Here is a 25,469-nt window from a genome sequence, read left to right as displayed (position 1 = left end):
ACGTACATTTTTTTAAAACTACTGAACGGATTTTCACCATATAACAAAAAGCACAATCTGCAAAACAACATCTACCTTTCTGACAAATTTAGTGGCCGATTATGATAGCGGTTTTTCCGCATTCTCCGGGCCGGCGGAAGCCACTGCCGGCCCGGAGGTAATTCGGTCCAGCAGTTCGGGCTGTAGGTTCGACAACGCGTTCCTATGGGAATAAAAATGGGAAAAACACACTTTTTGAACCCCCTTTTTCTAAGCCCCCACTCAGAAGATTACCCAGAAACTTCCCTTGCACAACAGAATTTTTTGGGGAAAATGTTGTGAAGATTCATCAAATGGTGCCAAAGATATAGACAAGTAAAAAAACACTTTTCCTATGTAAACTAGGTCCTAACTATAACTACCTCCTGGCGACCGGCAGTAGGTCATACATTATATATATATAAATTCATCTCTCTCTATATATATATATATATATATACACATATATATATATTTAAATGTTTATAGATATATTTATATATATTTATTATTTGTATTTAACTAAACATGGTAGGTGGTGTCAGTTACTGCCATTGTCATAAATCGTGCAAGAAGCAGATGCACATTCAAGGCCTTCACACAGGTATAACCTGAGATCACAGATCAAGCATTCCAGGAGTTATATCCAACAGGGAAAGGAGGGGGTAGGGAGAAAAAAAAGAGACATAGTAACCAGGATAAGGCTTCAGTGCATTATAAGGACTCTAAGGGAAAGGTCCAGTCCAACAGGAAAGGGCTCAGTAGGAGGAATCCCACAGTAAGTGTAGAAACCAGCAACAGCACTAACTGTGATAAAGCAGATATGAATGATTAGCTTTATGAACACTAGAGGCAAAAAAGTACAGTCCTATACATCTCTAACACTTCTCCACTTCTCCACTAGAGCAGCATTCACAAGTAACAGAGCAATCAGCGAATATCAGAGATATAGGAGAAACGGAGATAACCTGTTGGAGTGGAAACCAGCCGCGGCCGGTAGTGGGAGTACCGGCTGGGCGGTGACGTGGGGAGGGGGAGGGGCAAGGTGGGGGGGGTAGTAATGTATGGATTACGGACTTTAAAAGGTAAGTAAACATAAAAATAAATAAAACGAATTTCGTTGCACAAACTGCGTCGCATTTGGTGATGCAGTGTGTGCAACGAAATTCGTTTTATTTATTTTTACGTTTGCTTACCTTTTAAAGTCCGTAATCCATACATTACAACCCCCCACCTTGCCCCTCCCCCTCCCCATGTCACCGCCTGGCCGGTGCTCCCACTACCGACCGCGGCTGGTGCAAACACAGGTTAAGCAAGACTCCCCGACCACAGGAGCAATTGAAATTTTAGCACGAGGAAAACTGAAAGCAAAAAAAAAGCAAACGTGACGGATGCCAAAGGGAAGTACTGACTATCGTGAATGGGAACCTTACAACTCGGTGTGGCTAGGTTGTGTGACTTATTATAGCTTTTCATATATTGAACTTGAAGAAATCCTCTGCTATTTGTGTGTAATTAGCCTCATTCAGCCAGGGGGTCCCAGGCCAGCACCAGAGATCTATTTTCCACACTTTCTATTGGAATCTGTGTCAAATTTATCTACATCTTTCAATGTCTGGATTTGGCCGCACCTGTGCAGAATAGAGGGCTTTTTGGAGAATCCTGACAACCATGGACTAAGATTGATGTTATTTAGATTGTTGAAGGTAAATTTGGAGTCACTCGTGTAAATTTCGAGGGTATTTTGAAAACAGAGACCACTTGCTTAAATTAATATATGATAGGGGACTTCACTTCTTATTCGTTATTAACATCTTCAAAAAAGGGATGCAAATTCCACGAGTAAGCTAAAAGATAAATGTTATGTAAAGAGAAATATTACATATGAAATAGACCTGAAAGATAACTGCTTTTTCACTTAAAGTGTTTCATCAGAACTTAACCGTGCCACTGTCCAATTCCAGAACATGTTTGTCTATATTGGACTCTTTGCGCTGGACCAAATAATATAACATGAAATTCTTAGTTGAAAGTGTTCACCTGTTATTGGGTACATGATCAAAACTGAAGTGGATTTGCTTTAAAACTTGGGAATTCTACCAAGAGTTGTATGAGCATTAATCACATAAAGCAAAATTAGCGATCTCTGTTAAATAATTTAGCAATTGCAGGGGATCTTCTTTAATTTATTTAATGGCCGAATGACCTAATGACGTAATTTGCCCTGAGCATGTGATATAAGATTGATTTATGTGCCATCAACTCCTGTCAAGGCCAAGGGACACAAGTTATTTATTTGAGTAATGTTTACAATAACTTCTGAACTTCAGGATTTTAAAGAGTTTATATGGGAGCAGTTTGTTGCCTGTCTGATGTACCAATTATACAAAGGTGAGAAAAGATTACGTTACTGCATCCAGAAGAATAATTTCGATACACAAATAAGAGTCAATTGTTCAAGGAAATAAATTGATAGATTTAGATACAGATAATAGACGAACACTGGAAGGCATAATACGTGTAAACTGCTTAAATGGAATCTGCCTTAGTCCAGCAATTTATGCTCTAAATGCTAGAAAAATGATGCAAGGCCTTTTTTCTTTTTTACTTGGTGTTCAAAATTGTGTTTTTATTTTCGTATGACTTGAATTATGTTTTCAGAATAATAAACAAGTAAAATTAACTTTTACATTTGAGTATTGATTTTGAATAAGATTGAACACAATCCTTTCCTTCTGTAAAGTACACGTGTTAATTCAAAAGAGATGCTATATTAAAAATAGGTACCCTGTGAAAATTGACATTTGCAAATAACAGGCAGATAATGTAATTGTTAGTTTAATAAATGTTTTCCTGTGGAGAATTGTATTATAAACTTTGTTTTAAGGAACTAGGCAGCTAATGAATGACTCATGCTAAAGAACGGATGACGGGTGAGTAAACAAAGAGATGATGTGTGTTTTTAGGAGCCTGTCAGACTGGCAATAGAAAAACGAATATAAATCTTTCTAGGTTTCAGGCGGACTCAATTTCTAGTTTGGGCTGACAGCGCAGCTGCTGCCAAAGAGCATTAAGCAGCCCTACTGAGAGAGAGTAGTTTGCTTCCCCTGCTTGTTGAATCCATTAACTACAGCATTTGATTGGGCAGAATTCTGTGCTTCTGCAGAAAAAGAGTATTTGTATTCCATGTTATGCCTTGTTCAACAGCTCAGTAGGCTTGAATTGATTAAGGTTAAGAAATGTACTGAATATATTGTTGCATTTAGCAAATAAGCGAATATAAATCCGGAGATTTTAATAAAAGAAATGCTACCATCCAGTAGTGTAACACAATTTGAGGGGGCCCTCCTCCGGACTCAATCAGGAGCTCTCAGGCCAGAACACTGTGCTGAGGGGGGCCCCTGGAGCCCCCCCCCCCACCGCACAGCAGTGGTTGAGTGGGCTTATATTACACCACTGCTGTCATCAATGTTTGAAGTCCAGCAATACCAAATATGTGTGGGTTTTCTTGAGGAAAGTAGTCTCCAAAACAATTAATATTGGCACAGATGGAGGAGGAGCTTGGCGGGCATCCGTGATGGCCGCGTGAGCACAGCGCTCTCCGGACCCCGCCACTCCCGGCATAATATCCTGAACATATCCTGATTCTTCCCGAGGATTTGTGTAGAGGACACTGGGCTGATCTTCCTGTGGTTTTTGAATTTTGATTTGGACCAGGGGCACCGAAGATACGACGACTCAAACTTTCGGGGTCCGCCCTGGAGGTGCGCCCGGGTCTGGGTGAGGCACTGTGGCCGTGTCTGAGTTGAACAACAACGGCAGGGGGATTCGACTGGTGGGTCCCCCTCTTAAGTTTCGGTTTCGATTCTGCCTCAGACTGCGACGTCTGGCAGAGGAGTCTGGCCCTTGCTGGGTCCAGCGGCACGGAACTGCTGTTGTGCCTTTGGCTAGCTCATTCTCCTTCCAGGCTGGTTCACACCTAGAGGTACCCTCGCCGCTGCTTTTTGGCTACAACGCCCTGCTCTCCTGTGGCCATTTTCACCGGGTCGAGTGAGTCCCCTGGGACGCGGTCTCCAACATGGCGGGCAGAGGGGACCGAGAGACACGGAAGACCAAAACGCCCCTTCGCGGGGGCCCGGTCCAGTCTAACGTCATGGACCGGTACACCCATTCGAAGGGGTCCCCTGGAGCCGCCTTGCCTGGCCCAAGTGCAGTTGACCACACTCTGGAAGCGTCGACGGAGCCTTCCTTGCAGGACATCCTGGGCGCCATTTCTGGCATGAAGGAAACAATAGGCCAACAGTATGAAGCTTTGGCCCACAAAATCGACACCGTGGCCATTGATGTGAACTTGATTCGGGCCGACCTATCTAAAACCAACGAGAAGGTGAAGTCATTGGATCTCAAGTCATCCAGCCTCACGGCCGACGTCTCGGAGATACAGACGGAGATTGGCAATCTCCGAAGGGTGAACGATTTCATGACCCGGCGCTTGGAGGACTTTGAAAACAGAGCACGTCGTTGCAACGTGCGTGTGGTTGGCGTTCCGGAAAATCCGGACCCGCAGTCTGTTGATCTCCTGGTCGACGACCTGATACAGAACTACCTCTCTCCGTCTGGGTTGAGTAAATTCTTCGCAGTGGAACGTGCCCATCGTGTTCCGGGAGGCCAGGGCAAGCCGGGCGCCCCGCCGAGGCCTATTGTTGCGAAACTCTTTCACTATAGGGACCGGGACGCTATCCTGCAGGCATCGCGAGTGAAGGGCCCGGTGGCCTTTGAGAATGCCACGGTGAACTTCTACCCGGACTTTTCTCAATTGGTGCAGAAACAGCGTATGGACTTCCGTGGAGTCAAGAAGCGTCTCCGGGACTTGGGACTGCGCTACGCTATGCTTTTTCCAACCAGGCTGCGAGTTGAATACAATGACCGGACCTATTTCTTTGATCGGCCTGATTCCGTGAATGACTGGCTGGACTCTCTGCCGGACCGACCTCCTGGGACTGAGCCCGCCGAACACCTGGGTGGTGCCGAGGGTGGTGTAGAGAGCTGAACTTGTTGTCTATGCCCCGGTCACCGTGCCACGTAACTTCTTCCGTGATTTTATGCCTAAGTGCCTCTATTTTCTGTGTGTTCTCCTCTTCTTTATTTTGATCGGGGTGGCGGGTGGGACAGGGCCTTTCCTCCTCCGGGGTCTTTTTGTAGAATGGGGGTTCTTGGGCGACAGGCACACTGCATGTTGGGGTGGCTTTTTAGCTTCTTGCAGGGGTGCAGGGTGGGGGGTGTTTTCTTGGTCGTTGGGGGGTGGGTTGCTGGGAAGTTTGATGTTTGTGTTTTGTTTTTTCAAGGCGATTCTATTTTGCTAATGGTATTTTCGATGTCATGCTCATTGGGGGAGGGGTCCGGCATCACTGTGTGGGATGGGGGGTAGCGGGTTGAGGTTTATTTCATGGAATGTCAATGGTCTGGGGGATCGTATAAAGCGGGGTGTGGTGTTGCGATGTCTACGACGTTTGTCTCCTGATATTGTCTTTTTGCAGGAGACTCATCTAGTGGGCAATACTTGTCGTGCAATGAACAGGTGGGGCTATCGCCTCGTCGCACATTCGGGGTTTACCACGGGTTCCAGGGGGGTGGGCATCCTTGTCCGGGCTTCCCTCCCCCTGGCGATTGATGATGTGATCCTTGATGATCGGGGGCGTTACGCCGTCCTCGTGGGGCGCTATGAGGGTCGGACCCTTTCCCTGTTTGCCGTTTATGTGCCCCCCGGTCAACAGACCTCTACCTTTTCCGATTTGGGCCGAGTGTTGTTGAGCCTCCCGGATAGTACTCTTTTCATAGCAGGTGACTTTAACTCTGTGTTCTCCGGTCTACATGATCGTCACCCCCCTAGGGACACTCCTTCGGCCCAACAATGGCTGGGTGGGTTTCTGGATACTTTTGGTTTGGTGGATTGTTGGAGACTCATGCACCCTACTCAGCTTCAATACACTTTCCATTCCGGGGCCCATGGGAGTCTGTCTAGACTGGATTATTTCCTGATGCCTGCGGCGCAGTCGTCGGCTGTTCGGGAGATTAGACACCTCCCCCGGGGCATCTCTGACCATTCTCCGCTTTGGCTTTGTTTTGAGGTGGGGGTGGAGGCGGCGGGCCGGGTGGCTCCTATCAATCCCTGGTATCTAACCTCCCCCGAGACCCGTGGTCTCTTGATTAAGTCGTTGGACAATTATTTTCTAGACAACGAGGGGTCCGTCTCCTCTGCGGTGTCCCTATGGGAGGCCTTTAAGACAGTGATCCGCGGGCAGGCCCTTTCCCTTATTGCTGAATCCAAAAAGGCGAGGAATCGGGAGGTGGTGGAACTCGAGAGGGAAATTGTTGGGATAGAGGCTGACTTGGAATCGACTGTTACTCCTGATAAACTCCACGCCCTGGGTCTGAAACAATTTGCTTATAGGTCTCTGGTTACGGACGCGGCTAAAATGATGTTTCGGGAGCAGCAGGGTCGTTTGTATGATGTGGGGGACAAAGCGGGTAAATTGCTGGCGTGGTTGGACAAGAAGGAGAGGGCGAATCGTGTGGTACCGGTGATTCAGACTTTGAATGGTGTGCGAGTGACTGACCCGGTTGAAATAGTGGAATGTTTTGCAGACTATTTTCGTGTGGTTTATTCCCCTGTGTCTGAACGGGATGTGGATGACTCTCGCCTCTTGTTGCGTGATATAGCTCTGCCCTGTGTCTCCGATTTAGACCGAGTCTCTTTGGAGTCTCCTTTCTCCACGGACGAGATAGCGACTGCCATTCGGTCACTCCGTTCGGGCAAGGCTTTGGGCCCGAATGGATTGCCAATTGAGTTGTACAAGCTACGTCCTGATAGGGTAGCGCCCTATCTTCGTACCATGTTTTTGGACTCCCGGGAGCGGGGTATTCTCCCATATGATCAGCGTCTGGCTACGATCGTTGTTATTCCTAAAGAAGGTAAACCCCGGGACCTTTGTTCGTCTTATAGGCCCATTTCCCTGTTGAATGTTGAGCCCAAGGTTCTGGCTAAGCTCCTGGCTACCCGCCTCCTGACGGTTATTAGCGGCTTGATTCATCCGGACCAATCCGGTTGTATCCCGCATCGTAACACGGCTCTTAATCTGCGTCGTCTCCACTGAGCCATTGCGAGGGCGGGGCTTCTGGCGGAGCCGGCCATTTTGGCTTCGCTGGATGCCTCGATGGCCTTTGATACGATAGAGTGGCCCTATCTTTGGGCGGCTCTTGAGAAATTTGGTTTCGGTCCTGGATTTATTGGTTGGGTGAAGTTGCTATACACCGAACCCCTGGCGCAGGTTGTGGTTAACGGTCGAGTTTCTGTTCCCTTTTGCCTTGGTAGGGGGACCAGACAGGGGTGCCCCTTGTCTCCGCTACTTTTTGCTCTTGCTTTGGAGCCATTAGCTGCGTGGCTTCGATGGGAACCTTCACTCAAAGGGATCCGTTGGTCACCAGATTTTGAAGACCGCGTCTCGCTTTACGCGGATGACATTCTTCTTTACCTTACTTCCCCGCGCAAATCTTTAAATGTCCTATTTGACGTTCTTACTTCGTTTGCCGCTAATTCTGGTCTGGTTATTAATTGGGCTAAGTCCTGTGTGTATGTTCTTTCGGGTGTTCTGCCCCCGTTGCCGGATAGATTTCCTATCCAGGTTGTCCAGTCTGGCTTCAAATATCTGGGGATCTTTATTACGCTGGACTCCTCACTCCGGTTTGAACGTAATCTCCTCCCCCCGCTTCTTAGATTGCGACTGGATGTGGCTCGCTGGCGTAAGTTACCCTTGTCCCCTCTGGGCAGGGCTGCCCTTTTCAAAATGATGTCTTTGCCACGATTCTTATACGCACTTCAGAATTCCTATGATGACGTTCCCGCTACCTATCTCCGAGAGATCGAGAGTCTCCAAAGGCAGCTGATTTGGGACGGGCGTCCACGTATCGCCCTGGCGAAACTTACCATCCCTTGGTATGATGGGGGCATGGCGCTCCCAGATATCAAGAGATATTATTGGGCTACCCAGCTGTCTGCCATTAACCACGCAATGTATTCCCCGGGTCGGGATCCGGCCTTTGAGATGGACAGACTCCAGCTGCCAGGAGGGGATTTTAATAGAGCGCTTTATTCCAGGTCGGCTGGGCGCCATCTTACGGGCCCGTCCAGGATTGCAGTCAGTGTGTGGCGCGCCGCGAATGTGAGTCTGGGATGGGAGAATCGACTGACACTGGTGACGCCGCTTTATGCTTCCGAGCGTTTGGGATGTCTCTGGTCTACTAAGGGCTTTGACCGCTGGGATATGATTGGAATATGTAGAGTGGGTGATGTCTGTGTGAATGGTAGAGTGAAGTCCTTTGAGGCCCTTCGGACCGAATATGACTTGAGTGATAGGGAATTTTTTCGATATTTGCAGGTCCGACATGCCCTGGCCTCTGTTTTGACTCCTGGTGTGGCCCTCCCCGAGTCCTCCCCCCTCGAGGATCGCATTCTGGATGGCCACCTTCCCGATAGCACTATCTCCCTGATTTACAAGAAGCTGATCAATAATCGCGCTGACTTACTTGCCCGACTTAGGGAGGTTTGGGTTGGCGACGGGCTGGAATTAGATGACGAAGATTGGCAATCGGCACTCTCTTCTACGAAAGAGGTCGCCATCCCTGCCCGTCTCCGTTTGGTTCAGCTTAAGATCCTCCACCGGGTGTATGTTACTGGTCCGCGTCTGGTTGTGATGGGTTTTTCCCCGGATGGTCTATGCAAACGTGGATGTGGAATGAGTGCGACGTTTCTGCATATTATTTGGGAGTGCCCGGGGGTGGCGGCCTACTGGACTGATGTGCTTGCGGTGATGACTGTTGTGACTGGAATTGCCCTACGGCCTGAGTCCCGACGATGCCTGTTGAATGTGTGGGAACCCACCGACTATTCTGTGGCCCAGACCAGATGGGCGACCTTGGGATACATGGTTGCAAAGCGGGACATTGCGCAACTCTGGGGCGCATCTAGACCTCCCGACGTCTCGGTGTGGGAGGACAACATGGACTGGTCCATGTTCCGCGAGAAGACCGTCTATATAGCTAGGGGCAGACCCAGGGCGTGGACGAAGATTTGGGGTCAGTGGAACGAATATCGTGGGAACATTTGTACTCCGCCCTTGGTTGACGCACCCGATGTTACACTATCTCCCTAGGCTGGTGTTCCCGAGATTTCTCATGCTGTTCGATGATTTGCCTTTCCTCCCCTCCCCCCCACCTTGCCGAGTCCTATCGATTGTGATTCCGTGTTCCTGATTAGTGAGTTTCCCCTCCGCCTTCTGGGCTGACTTTGATTAGTATGCATTCGCCTTTTTGTGGTTTGTTGTTTTTTGTATGTATATAACAAAAAATTGTTGTGTCCTGTTCTATCCTTCGAGTAACATTTGGTATCTGATTTGTGCCTGACCACGGGAGTGATCGTATGATCTTTACATTGTGCCTTGATTTTAGCGGCCGGCCCGTGTGGTTGTAGGCCCATCCTTGTAACCTTTATTTGATTGCTCAATAAAAGTTTTTAACCAAAAAAAAAAAATATATATTGGCACAGATCACTACATTTGTGGCAGAAATATAGTCACATTTGTGGCAGAAATATAGTTCATTTGATAGCAGATATCAAATGTAGGACTATAAGAAAATCATGTCGCAGATCACACCTGTGGCAGACGTGTGTCTGTGCCTCCAGGTAGGAGACAGGTACTGTTTTAATGTTATTTTAGCGTGAGAAAAAAATCTAAACAGGGTCTGGGTCCTTACAGAGGCGCAGGCGTTGAAACACTGAACACGTTTTCAAGGTGCAACATTTGTGACCCGTCCCACCTCCCCTCATACTTATTTAACATACGTGTCCAATTTTCCAGGAACTTGCCAGTAGCAACTCTACCCCCTGCCTGAAAAAGCGAGGCATTGCATTGACCAGTATCACTACCACATTGCCCAATCTCCTAAGCAGTGTCCACATTCATGTAACAAAGACAGTAGCTTGCTTCATTGTGGAGGAGTGGCAATAAAGTGGTGGATAACAGCCATTGCAACACAGCAGCAGGAAATGCATCATATGATTTGCCTCTGGCCCTTTTGTGCTGTATGGTAGAAGAAGGGGGTGCAAATAGGGGACATGCACATAACTAGAATAGTAACCCTTGAATGCATGAGCGGAGGAGCAAAAGAAAACATCCACAATTTGAAACTGAAGACAAAAGTCGGCAGCGCAACACAGCGATACTACACATATGCCCCTTTTACAGAAACTCATTGACATCTATCCCCTGCTATTTGTTCAGACTAAAACTGTCATCACATTCCCTGCTTGAAGAGGGCCTCATATATTTTTCCCTTTTCCATCTCTTCCCTCAAAATTTATTTTTTAAGGAATTTTTATGGGGGGTTTTGTTCAAAATTCTTTACAACTGCAGAGCTTGTGTCAAAGCACTTATGTTACTTGATTGGCCGAAAGTGCTGAATAAACTTCTGTGAGCACTTACACACTTCGAAGGAAAACTATACTGTGCCTGGAAACCGCAAACTTTAAATGAAACTGTTGGGAGTGATATGAAGGGTCTGTTCACATTCAAATGATCCTAACCACCTATTAATACTACAGACCGTTCACTAACGACAAGTGCTACCAAACGGTTCTACACTCATGACCAGACCATTTCCCCTTGATCTATGTTAGCACTGTTTTGAGTGCCTGCACTGCCTTAGGGAAGTAGCTGCGCAATGGCACGTCATGAGAGTAGTTTCATGATATCAGTGAACACTAGTTGCTGTGCACAGAATCGTCCTGATTCTGAAAAGTAATCCTTGGTTGATAATCCTGGGTATATACTACCGCAGGTGCATTTATCAGGTTTGGTGTGCTCTCAATAGGAAGAAAAAATAATCCAATAGCAATACAGCGTGGGATATTTGTAATCTACTGCATTTAAGAGAGGTTTGCATTCTTTACTGTATTTGTAGTATATGAAAAGAAACTATTTTTGTTAGTAATGCTTTTGTTTTGATTTTTGTCATTACAGCTAGACCAAGCCTCGCTCTCTCTTTCGCACATGGATTACATTGATAATACCACAGAAGCAAAGTTGGTAAGTATTATCTTGACTTCACCTGGGGATTTCTTGAAGTGTGCTACTTTATTATCAGGGCTCAGCTCTTTAAGAGTACTCGACTTCTCTCTATAATTTCTTATACATTTTCCTTTAAGAAGGTTGATTAAGTATTCTCTGGTTTTCTGGGACTGCTGGGGCTTCTGTATTTTAGGTCTCGCGCTAGTCAAGATCTTTTCATGTTTTATACAATTCAGTGTATAATATAAATTCTTACATGGGCTTTCTGCCTGTTCCATTGGTCTATTATAATATCATTCCAGTTTTTCTTGCAGCCACCACAGCATACAGTGTAGGTTAGTTATTCAGCCCACTTCATCCATTTGCTCACTTCACTGTGAGAGACAGCATGTTTACCTTTCACAAGGTGCACATCCAAAAACAAAGTAGATCCCTTAAGTGCCAGGGGCTTACATAGCAATGTGTTGTTTTTTGAGTCCAAAAACAATCTTTGCTTTTATCCAGTTTTCTTTTGTCGAGCAGCTTCAACAAAAAGTAAAGTTTTGAAAAAACCATAACACAATAAAACAAGCATTGACAACGCCAACAGGCTGTCAGCCAATGCCAGATCTAGTAGCGTTGCCAATAGTTACCTGACTTTGAGATAAAACTAGGACATCAGAACTCAGTGAAATATTTAACAAATCATCATGAGGCACAGCGCAGCAGATCACCTTGCTTCGCTGTGTGATAGGGAATATACAGCGCATTCCTGTTATTTCCCAGTGCTAGTGCACAATGTGCTGCCTAGCACCAACGAATGGAACCCTTGCACCATGGTGCAAGGGTGCCTACGTTGTAAGCAGACTTGTTTTTGTGCAGGAAGCGGCACCTTCATGAACAAAAACAATCTCCCGAGGAATTTTTCTCTTTCTATGTTTTCTGCAGAATGCGGCACACATAGAAAGAGGAAGTAACGAGGAGAAATAAAGACATTTCTTGTCGTTATGCCTCACCTGGGGAAGTGTAGCATTTTGATGCATTTCTGGGTCTACCAGTAATGGTAAATCTGGGAATACGCCAAAATCTATAGGTAGATGCGTGGCAACACCCACGCTCCATGGAACGCCTCTCTGGGGCAGAGTAACTCAATGCAGCAATTTGCGAGGCATTGCATTACTCTAAATGGATCAAGCCACGCAGAGCCACGCAAGGTGGGCTTTCATGGCTTGATAAATCAAACTTAAGAGTTGTGTCACTCTTGTGCCTCTTTAAATGGCGCAAGGTCGATGCAACTCTTTTATAAAAATGCCTCACACTCTTTGAGCCCATCCGGAAACTCTTCAGTACACCCCCGGCCGGCTCTCTCCGCTGAGGGAGTCCGATGGCAGTTTCCCACTGCCTTTCTGTGCCGGTCTTTCTGACACAGAAAGGCAGTGGAAACTGTCCTTGGGGACCACCAGTTGGCCCCCCATGGTTGCGAGGCCGCTGAATGGCATCCTAGAGGGCACCTATGGTGCCCCCCTTTTGATCCCTGCACCCTGTGGCAGGCATCTTGGGGTGTCTGCCACAGGGTGCAGGGATGAACTGTACCTCTGCACTTAACGATGCGAGCATGCATTCTGTGCAGAATGCATGCTCCCATTGTTAAGTATAGGATTGAGACCGAGCAGGGTTCCATCGCATCCTACTGACGACGACAAGAGGTTGCATGGTTCCAGTTCCTGACCAATTTTGGACAGACTCCGGTCCATCTGACATTGGAATCGACCACTTTATAGTGAAGACATCCAAGTTCATGGATCACTTAAGGCTAATGGAGATGCTGACTCCCCTGCCATAACAATGCTGTGGGAACCAATCCTAGATGGTGAAGATACCTTGTTAAATATCTATTATCTACTGTAGAGGAATAAGTGATCTACTCTTGTAATTAATTCCAATAGCTTACTTTTAGAACTACAGACAAGATATTTTATTTCAAATATTTTCATTGAACATATACAAAAAATAAAATAAGACATCAATTGTAATATCATCCAATGTAAAGTAATGGCTGACCAACTTTGAAAATCATTCTGAAGCATCAGCAGTAAGAGAAAAGCCTTCACCCAATATATGCCCTGGGGAGAACGACAACAGAGAAGGGGAAAGAGAAGTGGTGGACCACTTCAATATTACATTGTCAGTAAGAGGGGGTGGACCATTAGTCGAATGGGGATATATGGCTCAGAGCTAATGAACAAACCAGAGAGAGTCTTGAAGGAACAGGAGTCGTTAGGTGTTGTGCTTCATAGTAAGCTATGAGAGAAGGAAGGAGAGGTATGGACAGCCTCCCATACTCCTGCCACAAAATTCATGCACCCTTCCATTAAGGAGATGGAGCATTCTTAGTAAGCATTGACATTTAAATTTAGAGAGGTAGTCAATTGTGGTTTACAACGTGCTGTGTATTTCTTTTAAGCATCGGAGAGTTTATGGGTTGTCTGTTCTATAGTAAGGAATAGCCATAGTTTATTAAGCCATACTACTATACGAGGGGATCTGACTGTTTTCCAAAAGAGTCCGATTAGTTGCTTTGCAACTCCTGACATACGTCGAATCAAAGCCCATTGTGTGTGTGTTTGCCTTCTATCTCAAGTTGTTTTATTCCCAGGATTATAGGGCATGGGTTTGCCAGACTGTGGTAACCGAGCATCCCTTTGATATGTTCTGCAAGTTTTTTCCAAAATGTCTGTATGACCATACAGGACCAGCAAATATGTAAACAATTGCCATTTGCCTGATTACAGCCCCAGCATGTTATGGATGCTCTAGAATGCATATTAGCTACCCTTGTTGGGGTAATTTACCATTGGACCATTACCTCTAAAGCTGATTTTCTAAGTTGGATGTTCCTATGTGTTTTGGGAGTATCTCTTCACATATATTTCCAGAGCTAGTCTGGGATTGCCAGCCCTAGATCACTCTCTGAGAGGGTATGAAATGGATATTTGGTCACTGGTTTTGATTCTTGGATCACCCAATTGGTCCTAGAGATGAGCCTTAATGTATCCTCAAAGGAGTGAACTAGCTTTCAAATGGGGTGAGAGGTTGCACTGCTGCCAGAGCGTTTGGTGGGTGTAGTGCCTAGTGGCAAAGTTGGCAATATTGAAGGCAGGAGTGTTCGCCAATGTGGAATTTTCTTTTGCATTGGTCAAATGATTTTATAATAGGGCCCTGAAAAGGGTTGCCATGGGGCCTACTATCATTCGTTGTATATTCAGCAAATGCTCTGTGTTCTATAACGGGGTAAAATCAGGATCACTAGGGGTACGTTGGGTAAATGTTGTTAACTATTTCTTATAGCTAAATGGTCCTAAATGTCTAGTACAGTTAGGAGGGGTGGCTATCTGTGCACTCTTCAGTCTACTTTGGGGGGAAGCCAAAAGAGATTGCAAAGCGGCCTACCCACCACAGTGTGGTTCAGATGCAGCCTGTCATTTCACACTCTCGAACCCCCTATTCTGATATGCAGTTGTAGATGTGTTGGCCAGTAGTATATAATCAAGTTGGGGCAGGCGAGGCCTCCCTGCTCTCTCTGACATATAAGGACTTTATTAGAGATGATGGGTTTTCCACCTCCCCAAAATAATGTGTGTAGTTTATTTTGGAGAGTTTTTATGTTAGCAGTGGAGATCGGGGTAGGGAGAGATTGAAACAAATAAAGTGTCCTATGGAGGATGTTAATTTTGGCCACATTTATTCACACTAGCCAAGACAAGTATAGTGGGCGCTAATGCCTAAGATCTTCTATAATGCTTTTACGGTGTTACAGCTAGTTAGCCCTGATCCACACCTCACGATGATTGGTGATGGTCAGGCCGAGGTAGCAGATGGACTAGTTAGCCAAGCAGAAGGGGAACAAGTTTTGTAGATGTGTATTATTAAGGTCTGGTAAGGTTTAGTGCCTCTGATTTTCATTTATTAACTTTAAAGCCTGAAACCTATTCATATGTGTCTAGGATTGAAACCAGTTCTGCTAGGGATTCAGAGGGGTTGATTACTGTTATAAGGAACTTATAAGGAAGTTGTCCTAATGTGAGCCATGCTTGTGAGACCTCTGCTCAGCCAGACTCTTACTAGCACATATCCCTTACAGCCACAGAAGCAGTTCCAGAGGTTGAGCATTACCATACATCGTTCCTAAAGCATTGAACGATCGCTCACTCCCCATTAGAGCCTCATGTTGAAGGGGTATATTTATTTAACTTTTCTAAGGCCTTGAATTCGGATGCGAGGTTATGTTCGAAAGAACGTGATTTGTTGGCCCTATCTATTTCGATTGTAATGAAAGAACCCCTTATCATAACTTAGAATGCATCCCAAGGGGTATGAGGTGAAACTCCAGACTGTATGCTCAAAATATTCCTGAATGGCTGCTATAATAGTCACCCTATTAACTGAGCCCCTTAGGATGCATGGTTTCATTTGCCACCATGTGGATCCTTGAAGCAACATGCCCCCCCCTGCAAGGGGAGTTAAAGGTGTGCATGGTTTCGCCACCCCAAAACTACTGTGATTCTCTTTTGTATAACCACTATACTCTCATACACCTTTCCTCTCTCACATGGGTAGAAATATGAGACATAATTAAAATTGTTAGCACCACCTCTCAAAACCCTGAGCTGTACCCTTTAACGGAATGGAGCTCACGATCTGGAATGCACCTGCTCTTAAACCCGCTAAGATCTCCTTGGATTTTACACAATTATTTATTCGTTTAGTCTATATGCCTACTAGTGCCCCCTCTTCCCCCCTTTCATCTTACTCGATTTGCTTTACTTCTACCTCTTATTTTCACACCATAACACATATCTTTGGGTTTATCGAATCTCCATTTGCTGTTTTTCTCTTATTTAAGCATCTGTTTCCTGGATTTTGCTTTGTAATTGTAGACCCTCAGGTCTCGATCAATCCTACAGGACTATATGCATTTGATCTGTATTTTTTAAACTGGACCCTTGCATTCTCTGATTGTTCCTTTCTCTCTGTTCATTTGTTTACAAAAAAATCTGCTTAGAAACATTCTCCTGAAATTGAAAGGTTTGCATGGTTTGTGATAGGAATATCAGCAAGCGCAGTGGTGGTGAGTGTTCATAAGAGTAAATGTCTGATGAAAAAATAGTTGATTCTGGAATATGAGTCATGAACATGTGAGTAAAAGGAGTAGTCCAGAAGATCTGGGTGCATGGTCTCCATAAATCAACAAGGCCCAGTTTGGTGATAGTGTACCAGTTTCATGATAAGTGCTTTGGTTCCTGTCTCTAACTGCATACCAGGTTAAGTGAAAGTCTCCGACTACAAATATATCGCTCCAGAAGTCTCTCAACTGTTCTTTCAGTAGAATGCAGAGAAAGGAATCCAGCGCCGTGTTTGGGGCATAGATATTTAGCATGGTCAGTGTGTTCTCAGCCCCCCACCCCTGTAGCTTAAGCTTCAGATAACAGCCTTTTTTGTCTGTAATAACTGCTTAAGGTCTTTGTGAGCCATGTAAAGATTAGTGACACCTGCTGTGTTTTCTGTAGAGGATGGTGGTATTTCTTGTGAGGCATTTTGGTAACATCTTTCTTAACTAAGTGGGTCTCCTGTAAGAAGATAATAACAGGGTCTTGGAAAAAGAGGACCCAGTGTGGTAACCTTTTTTCCAATATTGGATTTAAATCATTTGACGAACTGAAAGCGGAATTTGGATTAACCCAATCAGATTTTTTCAAATTCTTACAAATTATAGATTTCCTAATGAAGAGGAGGCCCGGCCAAATTTTAAAAAATCCACTTTATAGATGCAATAATTGGTACCCACACAATAAGAATCGGCGGTATATATAATAACCTTATATCCGCTTTACCTGATGATACCACAACATTTATATCAAAATGGCACGAAAAACTAGACGTAACGCAAGATACCTGTGAAAAATCACTTCAGGCCTCTCAATTATGGTTAATGTCGGCCAATCTCCAAGCCCAATATTACAAAACGTTTTTCCAGCTATACTACACCCCTAACAAGATCGCCAAATGGGGGTCTGGCAGAGGTACAGAATGTCCTCATTGTAAGCTGAACGAGGAAGATATTGTCCATATATTCGCAACATGTGTCACACTGGGAACAATACGGCGGGAAATCTCTACCTTTTTAACTAAAATCTTTAACACACAAATTGAAATAACAACGGTAGAATTAATTCTCGGTTTAGATGGAGATCTACGGCCAAACGAAATGCAAGGTCTTATTTTTATTTCAGCGGCTGTATTCAGATTATGTTTGGCCCCGGCGTGGTTAGACTATAACCGTCAGTCCTTTGAGCAATGGCGGGCCAGATTTTTGGCCACATATAATTTAGAAAAGGCTATATACCGAAAAAAGGGTAGGAAGAAACAAAAGATTGGGCTGGAAATCTGGGACCCACTGACAAGGTGGTTACAGAATACGGTCGGATAATTATATATTTTAATCTGTTTGCAATCAGATGGAGAGGAAGATAATGTATATTATGTTTACCATAATTGGACAAAAGGAAGGAAGGAAGGGAGTGGGGAAGAAGAGAAAATAACAGAATTTGATATTATGTTCTTTGCTGTTTTTTTTCTCTCGCTTCTTTTTTCTCCAACTGTTGTTTTGCTTATGTATATACTTAAATTTGGGGGGAAGGGGGGAAGCGAACAATTCACAACAGACCTAATTTGGTCTATACGGAACTTTAAAAAAAAAAAGAATTTCTCTATGTAAAATTGTGGAGGGGATAAAACGTTAAAAAAAATGCTTCAATAAAGATCTTTTTAATAAAAAAAGGAAAAAGAGGATTTGTAAACGCTGAACATTTAGTGAGAAGAGTTTAAGTCACCATATATCACCCATCATTTTATGTATGAGGGGTTATGGACACATCATTGAGCACTCTGTACGTGTGGGCTGCATACTCCTCACCACCAAACACACTTCAACGTAACATTCCAAACTGTCGTCCAACTTGGCCAACCAACAATTCACATCCATGGTACAGGGGAGTCGGGTCCAAAGATCTAGTCAAGAGGTGTGACCCTCACAGGACGAGAATACTAATAAGAGGAGGGGATACCAAGGAGTGGTCCTGTAAACTTGTCGGAGAGAGGGGGTAAGAAACAACAGCAAACACTTATCAACAGTAGCCCCACTCCATATTACTCCTTCTGGCCGACTATTAGTCATCAAAAGGAGATAGTTTGGTGGTCTCGCCGATGTTTGTGTAGAAAGTCATGTGGTTCTCTTCTTCCTGTGGGCAGGGGGCGTATTGAATGGATTAAATCTTCACATTCTGAAATTGAGAGATGATGTCTGCCTTTCCTCTGAGGATCTGGGCATACCTGTATGTGGTCTGGGACGTCAGTGCACAGTTTGCCACTCAGGGAAAAGTTGTTGCTTTCGGGTTGGGAGCCCCTGGCATTACCACTGGAATCCATCTCCTAAGGCAATTCCGCTATTGTCCTGGTGTCAGCGAGGGAGCAGACTTGTCACATTTTGCCTTTTCACCTGAAGATTAAGCTGAAAGCTTTACCCCATTGATATTTTTCATTGTGTTCTCGGTGATCAGTGATGGGGTGAAACTCCCTGCGTTTCCTGAGGGTGGTAAGTGGCAGATATTGGAATAGCTGATTTTTAGCTTCCCTGAATACCGGGTCTGCTTCCCCCTACTCCTCATACTATAACCTAGAGGTCATCTGAGCCTCTTCTCCTGTGTTGATTACCAAAGTTTATTAGGGAAACATAGACATGTGTCAACGTCTGGTGGGCTAGTGGGGCAAAAGAACTGGCATGAGGCAGATTAAATCAGAGAAATGTGATTGCCATTAAGTAATACAATCATTTCCTTGGCATCCATTACCTCATCATTTATCGCAAAGGAGGGGAGGGGGTCAAATCGTAAACTCCACCACCCCGAACCCCCTAATTATCACAGTAAACACATAGAGGGGTGGGGAGACAAAAAACCCAAGCATAGACGAAGACAAAGGCTGAAGAAAAATCTATAATATTTAAAAACCTGCCCTCACCCACACACAAATGTGTGTGACATGCTTCATCATCGAGTCTGCTTACAAAACGCCCCAGCGTAGCCATGCAGGGGGCGGAGCATAGGGAGGGGGAAACACAAAACGAACACGAAACAACACAAATGTGACTGACAGTGATCACAACAATGAAGTGTTACCCTTAAAGGACTGGGTGAGTGATAGACAAAGTGCAGATTAGGTAGTGCTCATTAAAACAGGCTCGTGGATACCTGTTTTATCCCTTTATTCATAGGTTCCACGGTCAGGATTAAAATAAGTGAAGGATGAAAAAGTGTTTAGGCAGGAACTTAAGATCCTAAAACACCCCTCCTCAAACTGCGGTGGTCAACATGTTTCGACCGTCTTAGGGTGCCCTCTTTTTAATGGGTTACATCGGTCTTCTTCAGGACAGTCTATCTGTGTACGGTGACGGTATCTGTGTGTGGTGACGTGGGGAGGGTGAGGGGTGGGGGTAGTAATTTATGGATTACGGAGTTTAACAGGTAAGTAAACATATAAATAAATAAAACAAATTTTGTTGCGTGCACTGCATCACCAGCCAGTACGAGCCTTATGTGTAATCACCAAATGCGATGCAGTGCGCGCAACAAAATTCTTTACACATTGCCTTTTAAATTAAGCAGGACTGCTCTCTGCCAAGCTACCAGAGGGTGAGCACAGGTTAATTTAGGTTGGGTATCTGACTTACACTAACTAGTATTGTGGTTCCTGCTAGGTCAGGATGCATACCTCTGCCAGCCAGAAACCCATTTCCTAACATGAGATGAGAAATATTCCTTCCCCCAGATGATGGCAATGCTATTAGCAATTTAGGAGGCAAGTGAACTGCCTTGTGTATCTTATGTGTGGCATAGATTCTTACTTTGGATGGGGTAACATTGTAGGCTATTAAATAAAACACAAGGTCCCAGATACCAAAGGTATCACGGAATGCAGCGCAGCAGCCAAAAATGCTGTGCTGCGTTGCATGACTGGGAGAGAGCAGTAGAGTGCCCTATTCACAAAGACATGGCTCTGTTCTCCCCTCTCCCTAATTCGGCACTGATTTCAGGATACCCTTCCTGTACAAAATACTATGGCTAGACGATTGAAAAGCCTATTCCTTCTTTGTATGTGAGCTGTACAGTGCAGCACAAATGCAAAGTCGTGAAAGAAAGAAGAAATGAAAACATTCTCATTTTAATGCCTGATTTTCAGCAGCATTAACTTTTGGTGCTAAACCCTGTCTACTAATGTTCGTAGATAGGGTTTAGCATCAAAAAGCATGGGTGGTTGGAGGTGGTTACATGGGACTGTCCATGAACTTCCCATGTAATAACCCATTGATGAAAATTATTGCAAAGCAGCACTTCACTCTGCTTTACGTTACTTTTGGGTACTTTCCAGCTCAAAACAAGTTTTACACTGGAAAGTGAATCAGGAAAAATGCGTTTTGTGATGTTTAGCATCACTTTTGTGATGCCAATCCAGCCCAAAATGTTTGATAGTCTCCCCCAAGAAGTGTTTGTACAGTGCACTGGGTCAACTCACATATTTGAAGTTGCTCTCATATGTGATAACTAATGAGGCTTGGTGAAATACAGTATTTGCCTAGCATTACTCAAATTGGTCAGGCAGGGAAGCAGGGACTGATCCCAAATTTCACACCATGCAATTCAGCCACTACAAGGGTCGTTCTTTCTGACATGAATGGTTATTGCTTTGTTTTGTAACTCTTAGAAGATAAGTTTAGAGAAAGGGTGACATGCAGAACACTCATTATATTTTGGACAGTTCTACAAAGTGCAAACCTTGTGCAAGAACATAAATGCGCTGCACAACAGACTCAGACTACATACACATTTGCATATCTCAGCACAAAGAGATTTGCAGGATTCATAGGATGCTGACCTGAGGCTACCTACAATCCCATGTTACATGGTGGGAAGCCACTAGGTCACATCGTCTGCTGTGAAAGTTCAACTTTTGTTGGGCTCAAGGTTCGAAGAGGACTTTGAGCTCAGCCAGAGCCATATCTTCATTTGTGCCAGATATACAAGTGTGCTCCTCAGCATGACATTCAGGGAGTCTCCAGTACTGTGAAAATTCATATTAGATTCTGCACCTCAAGAGCAAAAAGAACAATTGATAGAGTGCTGAAAAAATTAAACATTCACCCCCAGTCACAGACCTGCACTAAATCCATTATTTTTTGTTCACCATGCCACCTCAGTTTGGACCTAGCCATATGTAAATAAGTCTTGACCCTGCTCCCCATGGGAACAGTCCAGGCCGAACTCCCATCCCAGATCCTCCCTGGACAAGAAACAAGCATCCTAGGACCAATTTCTGGGTATCACCCCTCATCAGCCAACCTAGCTTGACCCTGTGGGCAGCTTGACATCAGGGTAGACCCGTCCCACTTAGGACAACAAATGCAAAAAAGAACAAATGAAGGAAAGCATGCTGAACAATGTCAAACACTCACCCCTAAATCGTTGTTTTTTTGCGCACCACGCCATTCCAGTTTGGACCCAGCAATATGCAAATCAGTCTTGATCCTGCTCCCATTGGGAACAGTCCAGCCCAAATTGCCAGGCCAGGTTATGCCTCCTCTTTCCGCCAACCCAAACGTTTTTCTCTTATCCTGTCTTACTCTCCCTTCTCCTTCCTTTCTTTTCTGCATTTCTCTCTCTTTCTCTGAGTCAAATATTTTATTACTTTTCTTTTAAAAATACCTGTTAGATTTGGGGGTCTCTAGTTGGCACAGGTAGGTACTTGTGACAAATAGGGACCCTTGCCTCCTGTCAGGGTAAGGGGGTACACTCCTAAAATAACCCCTGCTCACCCCCTTGGTGGCGTGGCACGAGCAGACAGGCTTATCTCAGAGGCAGTGTGTAAATCATTATGACCACATACAGTAACCCAGTGAGAACACTGCAAATAGACACCACACAAGGTTTTATATAAAAAATAAGTATTCTTCATATAGACTTAACACAAGACCACAGACGACAAAATCCACAATACTATACTTAAAAATAGAAGTTTTAGCTTAGTTCAGTTCAGTTCTTAAGATTTGACACTTTGCGTCAATGTATGCTAGTGACATGAAAAGGCTGTCGGAAACCGGCATCATAATCCTGAAGGTGGAAAATGCCGTCTGTAAGGGATATTTCTGACTGTCTGACTGGCTCGAGGAGCCCATCGGATCGGATTGACTGGCAGATTTACAGTCTGACTGCTGACATTTATATTCGGCTGTCAGACTGTAAACAAACCATGTCGGTCAGTAAGCCTCCGACAAGTGGGCGGAGGCTTACCGACCCACATCGTAAAGAGGCTGTTAGATACAACATGAAAACTTGCACTAACGTCTTATTCTTAGAGTTAAGATATATCAATCTAGAGCAGTCACCACCTTGAGGAGGAGACAAGCAAGGAGTATGCTACATTGAGCCATAGTAGCGGCTGTCAACCTGAACCCCCATGAGCACTGAACATTCAAATTAGCTATCTGCTGTAAAACGATGGTGCTAGGGCAGTAACAGGGATGGGTAGATCCAGCAAATGAGCATATGTATACCCCTGTCCCTCACCAGGTCCAAGCAAAGTTATATAACAAACAGTAGAACCTTCTAGCAAGAATAAAGAAGTCTGTTGAAAATATGAAAAAAGACATTAAACAGGAGTTCAGGCTGGGATGTTTCTAAGTTTTAGTAGCTGGAAAAGGGTGTACAGAGCCCAGACTTCTCGTGAGGACACAAACTTCTTTTTTCTTGCTGCCTACCTAGACAGCAAGATGCTTGTCTGAGAGGTGCACCTAGGAGGTGCACATACCTCACTTTATGAGGGCTAGGATGAAGTTGTGATTTAAGGGGTGATGCTCTGTTCATAATACCTAAAGATGTGATATGCTCACTAAATCTGCTAGTGTGGTTGTTAATGTTGTTTTCATGCCCCTAAACCCCTGAACATGTAGTTGTTGCAGACTGGTCCTCCAAGCATGCCAGACATTTCTTTTCTTTTGCTAAACCCAGTAATGCAATGCAAAACAACATGGTCCTATACAAAATATGGTGCTGTAATTCATACTTGAATTTTCTTAAAATGTGTTTGGCCACACTATAATACATAGCTGCCTTTCACACAATTAAATAGATATAAACATTTTTAAATATATTTAAAACAAGGCTAAAACTACAGTATACTCTAAAAATAACGCCAAATATCCCAATCAGTGAAAGAACATAAAAAATAGCTCTGAGCTAAAGACATGTTGGCTTACGAGATATGTCAAACCGGGTAGCAAGCATTGGTACTAATAGTGTTCATATTAAGTGTCCTGTATTTTAGTATGAATGTCCCAGCTGAGCCTTATATTTAAGCCTGTTGCCTTGGTCACGTAGGCCTCAAGGCCACTTAACAAAAAAATATTTGGTCCGCTTTGTTTTCAAGTTGCTTTTTTTGTAGTATCTTAGTTATTGTGACACAAGGTGTCAAGGTGGCAAGGTTAGGTTCCTGCTAACCAGGTCCCTAGTGCCAGAGCTCTCTCCCAAAACTATACAATTATTTTTCCGATATTGGGCAAAACCTTTAGCAACTGCTGTACATCCCTAGTAAATTGTACCCCTGGTACCTAGGGCATGAGGTACTAAAGAGGGTTCCTAAGGGCACCAGTTAGCCGCGGTCAGCAGTAGGAGTTCCTGCAGGGAGGTGACGCGGGGAGGGGGAGGAACAGGGTGGGGGGTAGTAATGTATGGATTACGGAGTTTAACAGGTAAATAAACATATAAATAAATAAAACGAATTTCGTTGCGCGCACTGCATCGCATTTGGTGATGCTGTGTGGGCAACGAAATTCATTTTTTTTATTTATTTATATGTTTACTTACCTGTTAAACTCTGTAATCCATACATTACTACCCCCCACCCTGCCCCTCCCCCTCCCCACGTCACCACCCTGCAGGAACTCCTACTGCCGACCGTGGCTGGCAGCAGTGCAAATTGATCCACCCTAAGGGACCCCTCACTAAGCACATGCAAGGCTGTCATTACAGGCTGTGTGTCCTGGTGCAGATAAAAGTGAAAACATGACATGTCATACATCCTTGTGTGTCATGTCCCCTACCACTGCATGTAATATTTGTATGTCACCCCTTCAGCAGGCCTGACAGCCCTAAGGCAGGGTGCTAAATATTACATGTGAGGGCATACCTGCATGAGCAGATGTGCCCCTGTGCTGGTCAGTCCTATTACTGCCAGTACAAGTGATCAGAGAAGCCAATTTGAAACATGTGCTGGGCACTGGTGAAAATGAATTCACCAGCTACGTGAAGGCTTCACTGAAGATAGGGAAGTTTGGTATCAAACATCTCATATTGATTAACCCACAGTGACTGCAGTGATTGAGGTACCAATGCATGCACCCAGAGAGCACCTTAGAGGTGTCCCCTGAAAACCTAACAGCCTCTGGTGTGCTCCCTGACTTTTTTCTGCCAGCCTGCCACCTGAGACACTGTTCTGACCTCCTAAGGTGAGAGCCTTTTGCTCTCAGGAGACCCAGAACAAAAGCCTGTTCGGGAAGAGGGTATCACACCCCTTCCCTCAGGATGACCTGCTGATTAGCCTTCCTAGATCGTCAAGTTTCAAAGAGCTGCCACTTTTGAAATGTGAATGTGACTCCCCTCACAGGAGAGGAGGCTTACCCCCTTTGTCCAAAGCCCCCTTGGCACCTGGACAGGCGAGAAAATTAGCCTGTGAGGTAGATATGCCACCTCCAGGCTAGTACCACGTCTAAGGTGGGCTAAACTGAGGTGGACATGATTTTTCAGAAGTAGCCATCTTTGTGATGGCATACTTAGGAATTCTGGGACAGGGTTATTTTAATGAAGTAGAAGACTCAAATTGAAGGTGAAATAAGCATTTATTTAGATATAGCACAGCAACCATCAACAGCTGCTAACCACAGCTCAGAGTTCTCTCTCTCTCTCTCTCTCTCTCTCTCCATTTAGAATCCAGATGAACCGACAGCAGTTGCTAGGATGCAGAAGTTACGACAATGCCTGCATCACTAACGATATGCATAAATACTTTGTGTCACATTGATAACAACACTATGAAAGGAGAATACAACAGTTATGCCCAGCGGGAACTGGTCAGATAGGCAGTGTAGTGACACCAAGGGTCAGTGACCCATTGGTTACTACTCTACACGTCCCTAAATTAAGTATATAGCAGAGCCCCTGGAACCAGAAGAGCAGATCCTGATGG

General features: G+C 44.7%; 1 protein-coding gene across 1 annotated transcript in view; it reads left to right on the top strand.

Moving 5' to 3' along the window:
• Positions 1–25,469, top strand: part of PHEX (phosphate regulating endopeptidase X-linked) — a 1,501,811-nt gene that overhangs the window by 575,029 nt on the left and 901,313 nt on the right. The window contains exon 6 of the mRNA XM_078657844.1: positions 11,094–11,159. Coding sequence (XP_078513970.1) covers positions 11,094–11,159 — 66 coding nt within the window. The remainder of the gene's footprint in view (positions 1–11,093; positions 11,160–25,469) is intronic.

This window comes from Lissotriton helveticus, chromosome 8, assembly GCF_964261635.1.
Source record: "Lissotriton helveticus chromosome 8, aLisHel1.1, whole genome shotgun sequence".
NCBI classification, from domain to species: Eukaryota; Metazoa; Chordata; class Amphibia; order Caudata; family Salamandridae; genus Lissotriton; species Lissotriton helveticus.
This window is presented reverse-complemented; position numbering and strand designations above follow the sequence as displayed.